The sequence below is a fragment of the Hyposmocoma kahamanoa genome, unplaced genomic scaffold (assembly GCF_003589595.1).
Source record: "Hyposmocoma kahamanoa isolate Upper Pololo Valley unplaced genomic scaffold, ASM358959v1 98907, whole genome shotgun sequence".
Classification (NCBI taxonomy): domain Eukaryota; kingdom Metazoa; phylum Arthropoda; class Insecta; order Lepidoptera; family Cosmopterigidae; genus Hyposmocoma; species Hyposmocoma kahamanoa.
Window position 1 is genome coordinate 1,229 of NW_020655722.1, and position 6,715 is coordinate 7,943.

Here is a 6,715-nt window from a genome sequence, read left to right on the forward strand (position 1 = left end):
CGGTGAAGAAGCAGTCGACGCTTTTAAGGCAGCCGTATTGAACTTTGGAGTGGAACAAACGTTTGAATGACTGGTTCAAGTGAACGGAAAAGTATATTAAACTACGTGATGAATATTTTGAAAAACAATAAAAGATAATGTAAGGTTCTAGTAGTGTTTTTTCTTCAAACGACAAAACTTAAAAGGCATGCCTTGTATTGTAAATTAGACCAGACTGGTCCAGTTTTAACATTCAACTGCTGGATATATGTTTTCATCAAATAATTTTTAATTTCTGCCACATTATCATGTAAATATTTCAAATTATTAACTAGCCTTTGTACTTCAGTGGATTCTATCTTAATTTTTCATAGTAACTTTAAACATTTCATCCAACCTAGTATTTCATATTAACTAAGTATTTTTATAACTAATATTTAATATTAATAAGTTGACTTATCGTCGTTCCTTCGGTGTTAAGGTTTTATGCAAAATAGCATCACGCAAATGCGATGGTAACAAATTATTTTGCTGATATTCGGGATTTCCTGGATTTAGTTTCAAAGTCGTTTGTACCTTGCATCTGTTTCTAACAAAACTATTTACTTTTCTTGGTAATATCTTTATTATGGTATTAATTTCAACGTCTAAATCGCTTAAAAAATCAGCCTCGTCGACAATTCTTCTGATATTACCAAGAGCTTTCAAATCATTAATATCATTAACAGCTACACCAATCATTATATTCATTAACACAATAACAATAAAGATTACAAACATGACAAAAAATATTCTGGAGATCGTTAAAAAGAAAATGTGCGAGAACTTCTTTTGTACGAATGCATCATCGTAGTCAAACTCTGACGTCATCATGACAATGGTCTTTAAAAAAGCGGTCCAAAGATTTTCGAAGGGCTCCTGACCATTGAATTGTATCATAAAAGAGATAGCGAAAGTAAAAATCAAGTATGCGAATATTAAAAAAATCTGAAACCCAAAAAGAACCATATAAATCAAGCTTGTACACTTTGTGCTGTAAGTTAAGTCCCGTGGTTCCAAGTCCTTATGTCTTGAACGTTCAAGACGACAAAATGTTACGAATTCTTCGTTTGTTTTACGTGTTGTATTTGTGCAAATGTAGCCGAAGGTTTGATTATACCACAATAGTACATAAGTAAACAAAACAACATATTTATGTACAAAATTTTACCATGAAAATAAAAGTTTAGAAAGTATTTCATCCCTAACTGCAGGATATTATTTCAATCGAAGTAAATCCCACATTCATGAAAAAACTGTTGTATACAAACAGGACCGTGACTCTATAAAAATAATTCACTACATTGGCGATGGATAAAAGCCCTAGATTTTCTATACACACTTCTCGATTCTACAACTTACCTTTAAAACGTTAAAAGCGACGATCGAATACATATGTATATAATATCCCCATTTCATAAATTTAGAGCATAACATCATTAAAGCCACATAGGATAGTGGCAAAGCAAATGCAGTCACATCTCGAAGCAATTCCACCAAGAAATCTTTGCCTGCAGACATATGCGGGGTTACTACGAAGTTGTACATGAGTATGGGTACTAACAAAAAAATTACAAGTCTGACGATAGGGATTTCTCGAAATAATATCTCCCGATGTGGATTCGTAAAATGGCTGATCGCTACCTGAAGATAAAATAGTGAAATTAAGTTAAGGCAATAATTGTTACTTACATGTAATATTTATCAGAGCTTTCAACGTACCCCTAGCCTACTAAAGATTTTTGCTCAATTCTTCCAAAATGAAGAAGAAGTAACCAAGCTGAGCGTAGTACACTATGAAGTAACTGTCTAGCAGTGTATTCTATGTGTGATGAGACCACTAAATTCTAAATAAATTGGCAATATTGATGAGACAAATTGAGGCATTAGAGAAATCCATTAATATGTTTATGTCGAGAATTGAAGAGACCTATATATAATAATAAAAATATATAAAATGTATTCTGTCTACCTAGCAAGAGCAGACTCAAATATTTTTAATAACAAAAAGAACTCACTTGGGCATACATGAAGTATAAACTACAAAGGATAATAGACGTCCAAATTAAAGGATTCAACCATATCGGTCGTTCTGTAACATCATGGTACGAGTGCGACCCAGCTAAAATAGTCATTGAGATCACGAATAACACATACATTGCTATTATTGTACAGGAAAACGGCAGTAATGCCTTCCACTTTAAGTAAATAAAACTTTCCACCAGTGGATGGGCTAGTAATTTCTTTTGTACATAAGTATTGTTTGTGTTTAACAATTCTTGCAAAACATTCACTTGATTCGATTCTCTTGTAGAAGTGAGTATTCTATAGTCAAGTGTTATCTCGCAATTTGGATCGTTCCCAGTATTCGTTGAAATGCAAGAATCAAAGATTTCTTCCATAAAATCTACTGATTCCGGAGAGTTTTTACGTAGCATGAAATGTAATGCGATTTTTCCTTTTACTGGGTCAAATGGAATAGCGGACGACAAATCTGCTCCATTTCTTAGAAGTAAAGGTAAGATGTCTCTAACGTCAAGGTGTAAAGCTAGATGTAGAGGAGACCAATACTCCTCATTTTCTTCATTTATTCTTATTTGCTCATTTTGAAGTAAAATCTCTGCAACATCAATATTATTTTTGTATACAGCAATATGCAATGGAGTCCACAAGCTATATGGACCATGTTTGCCAGTACTTAAATTTACATCAGCTCCCTTCTTCAATAGTAACTTTACGCAATCACCATGATTGTTTGATACAGCAAAATGTATAGGACCAAAACTTCCATTCTTACTTTCTGTTAAGGTATTCAATAATAGCTCTTCTTCCTTAAGTTTTTGTTCAAGTAAATATTTTAGTATTTCTAAATGTCCATTTTCAGCGGCTACGTGAAAAACATTAACTTTTTCTTTTGTAGTAATTTTTATATCAGCTCCATTCGTAAGTAAAAGTTTAACGCAATCCAAATGTCCATTGATAGTGGCTTTAATCAGAGCTGTTTCACCTTTGCCGTTTATGTTATTAATGAAACTGGAAGTGCACTGAAGTAAATAATTTAGTATTTCTGTATGACCATTTTCAGCCGCGACGTGTAAAACATTTTCTTTCGTAGGAACTAAAAGTTCATGGTAAATAGCTTTATATAGATTTTGATTGTTGCCTTGTTCAGTTGCGCTGACAATTTCTTTCAAGATACACATATTGCCAATTTTTGCAGCCACGTGTAGCAATGTTTCGTTATTGTTTGCCTGGAAGTTATAAAACGATTACTTTTTTATGACCTCGTTCAAGCAAATTGTGATAAATTTATGACTTACTAAATGCCGCTAAGGACTTATCATAATCACCACCACACTAGTAGGGTTGGCAATTGTAGTAAGTCTCTCTAATTGTCGTAAATCTGTATAATTGTAGCCTTTGTGTATATGTATGCGATATACAGGGTGACAGGTTGAACGAGATAAATATTTAAAGAGGCAAACGAGTAGCTGATTTCTAATCTGAATACGTAAAACAAATCGTCCCTAAACATAACAAAAAAAATGTCGTGACATTTCACAAATACTGACGCACTCTTCATTTGGGCTACTCTAAGAATGGCTCCGGTATGAAATTGACCTCCCGCGCCGCGCTACGAGCGCGTGTCAATCCTTCCTACTTAAAGAATACTAACTATTAAATAATAATAAATAAATCAATCGTTTATTTGGCATCCAAGGCCCACTTGTTAGTAAATACTATTTTAAGTTAATTTTAAATTTTAAATTAATTTTCTCTTCATACTTTGATCCCAATTTAGAACAGACAAAATTGAGTCCTAACATCATATGTAGAATACAGATTCAGGTCAATAGCACGACTAACAACATAATTTGTATAGCATACCATAACGTAACGCGGCGTCATGTCACAATATTCCTAATTTGTATAGTGATCAGTGGCGGATATGCAGCCTTGGCCGTCCTAGGCCCCAAGCCATGAGTCAGTACCAGCCACCTCGTTCTCAGCACTCATCATAATTATACTGGTAGACTACATAATGAATTAACTTTATTGCCAACTTTTATCGAAATAGATTCAGAAATTTACTATTTAATAATTTTAATGTTTTTCTAGAACATTGATTTGATATAATCTCTGTTAGTTTACGTAATGTAAATTTATGTAATGTAAACTACGTTTGTTTTATCGAGTTCTTAGGTTTTCGCGATTGTTACACATAGGAAATGAAACTATTTTTCCGGATTTAAATCGCGTATATTTGTTTTTTCAAACAAACCGACCCTTTACAGGTCCCATTGTCACGGTTGACAGAGTCAACCGTAAAATAGTGTCATTTCCTACATTTGTTTTCTTTTAAACCACTGTGGAATCCGGTGTGTAACAATAATAATTTTGTCGAAACGAAGATTCAGCCCTGTAAACTGTATTATGGAAAACAGACACTACTCCCTCTTCTTGGCTTTTAAATGAGTCTATCATGGAACAGACAAATGCCATGGCCACGATATTTTCCCTGTGAACAATACGGCTATACGTTGGCCGCCGCTTCGTAGAACGTATTGTGATTACAATCCGGCTGAACATGAGGCTTTAGAAAGCGACGAAGTGTTGCAAACCGGCTAGCCGTAAAGTGATACGGCGCTGAATAAAAACGGCCGCGACATATATAACAACTTCTACACCTGAGAGGTTGTACTCATTACTAACCGTAACAATATTTACTTACTTTCAAAGTAATATCAGCGCCAGCTTTCAAAGCAATACAGACACCTGGCATCCACGCCTCGGTGACTGCAACATCCAGTATAGTGCGATTGTCACTATTCTTCACGTCTATTGTTTTTGGGAGAGGATCTACGTAATTCACCAACATCTGCGGGTTCAAAATTTCATTTCAAAAGTGTCCAAACATTTCATGGACAAAAAACAATAATAGAGTAATATACAAATATGAAATTTGAAGCAAAAGCTTAATATTTTTTACATAAGTTAGGAAAAAATAATTTTTGAGACTACTTATGGACTAGTTAGAGAACTTTCACACAAAATCCAAAACCGCATGAAGGGAAAATTGTTTTCTTTTCTAAAGTAAATTGCCACTCAGAGATTTAAGGAGCACTGCCACTGCGCCCGTCATCCTGAAACATAAGTTGACAAGTCCCATGTGCCTGTAATTTCACCAGCACCCCTTATCCTTCTAAACCGGAACGCAGTAATGCTCATGCTTGGCGGCAGAAATAGGTAAGGTGGCAGTACTTCCCTGGATGAATCGCAAGGAGCTCTACTGTTATTAGGATAAACAAAAATGCATTTCATCACTTTCACCATAGATTTACGAAGTAAAATAGTGATTCGGAATCATTGACTTACAAATAAATGGACGACGGGTCTAATACAAAAACCACGAAAAAAATGTCCCAAGTCAACCTATTCGAAATTTAAATTGCAATGTCATCGCAGTATCGCGCTGTCAGTAGAACAAATGAAGACTAAAGCGGAGTGTCGCGCTCTGTATACGATTTTAGCGCCTTACAAGTGCGGACACTTTTTAGCGCGGACCCGACGTCCATATAATTGTAAGTCAATGTTCGGAATGGAAAAATTTTATGATCAGTGGACGTAATAGTTTAACCTGTGCAAAATGTGAGTATTAACACGTTTCATTTCTAGTTTAGTCTAGTGTCCACGATTTTGGGCAGAAATGGGTTAAAACCCGGGCGGGCAGATTGGGTTTTCGTCCACCGCCTATCACTCACCTGATGTTATGCGACGACATTTACTAGGCACTTGTCTACTCACTCTAGCCGTGTATACACGGCTACTCTACTACTTTGTAGCTATAGCTACAAATTGTAGCTTTGCATAAACAGAGATGTCACTCATCAGGAATGATGAAGAAAGCGTTTCGTGCGAACGACATGATGCAGAAAGATATTTGGTTGGAAATATCACAAATCTCATAATGTATTAGGGTTTTTAATAAGAATACTTGCCTTTAAAGACTCTTCCAATTTATTCAAGATACAGACATGCAATGGGGTTTGACCAGCTTCATTCAGACACGTGATCGAAGCACCAGAATTGAGGAGTTCAGTTATTGTATCCTGAGAGTCCAGTTCAACTGCCGTGTGGAGAGGAGTGTTTACGTTGTTTATACCCTCGGCCTTCATTGTATTAAATTGCCCTCCGGCTTCCAGCAGCATTTTTATTACTTCTGTAAAACTGAATAGAAAGGATTGTTAGCTTAAAGTATTTTACATATTTTTTTGATGATACCAAATTACGGGACAAACAAGTCATAGGCCTGGTGGTAAGCGACACGCCTGTCCTTAACAGTTATAGCCACTCAGACCTTTAAAACGCAAAGATCTTAGGGGCCACTACACCCGTCATTCTTGAGACTTAAGTGGACAAGTCCCATGTGCCTCAAATTCCATCAGTGCGCTTCAAAACCAGTAATTAATGCTAACACTAATGCTTGGCGGCAGAAATGGTAAGGTGGTAGTACTTCCTTGGATGAACTCTTTCACAAGGAGCTCTACTGTTACAAAAATGTATATGCATATATTCTTGGAATTAAATTCATCGTCATCGTTGATTCTCGAATCAACTATAATGCGCGGAGAATTAACTTCGAGCGCATTAGCTTCAACCCAACTAAGATTCGAAGTGGTCTCCGTGACCATGCACG

The 6,715-nt window shown here is 35.7% G+C and overlaps 1 protein-coding gene across 1 annotated transcript; it reads right to left on the reverse strand.

Moving 5' to 3' along the window:
- Positions 1-435: 435 nt before the first annotated feature.
- LOC113238928 (transient receptor potential channel pyrexia-like) lies at positions 436-6,227 on the reverse strand. The gene is made up of 5 exons (XM_026475778.1): positions 6,018-6,227; positions 4,751-4,897; positions 2,037-3,269; positions 1,381-1,662; positions 436-966 (listed from the first exon to the last, which is right to left on the reverse strand). Exons 1-5 carry the CDS (start codon positions 6,225-6,227, stop codon positions 436-438), a joined length of 2,403 nt encoding a protein of 800 aa, XP_026331563.1.
- Positions 6,228-6,715: the final 488 nt, after the last annotated feature.

Excerpts from the sequence above, each read along its gene's own strand:
- LOC113238928 (XM_026475778.1), bottom strand. The coding sequence starts at position 6,227 with ATGCTGCTGGAAGCCGGAGGGCAATTTAATACAATGAAGGCCGAGGGT. Across the intron at positions 3,270-4,750 it reads GCGCTGATATTACTTTGAAA|GCAAACAATAACGAAACATT; the intron begins GTAAGTAAATAT and ends TATAACTTCCAG. Across the intron at positions 967-1,380 it reads TCGCTTTTAACGTTTTAAAG|ATTTTTTTAATATTCGCATA; the intron begins GTAAGTTGTAGA and ends TTTGGGTTTCAG.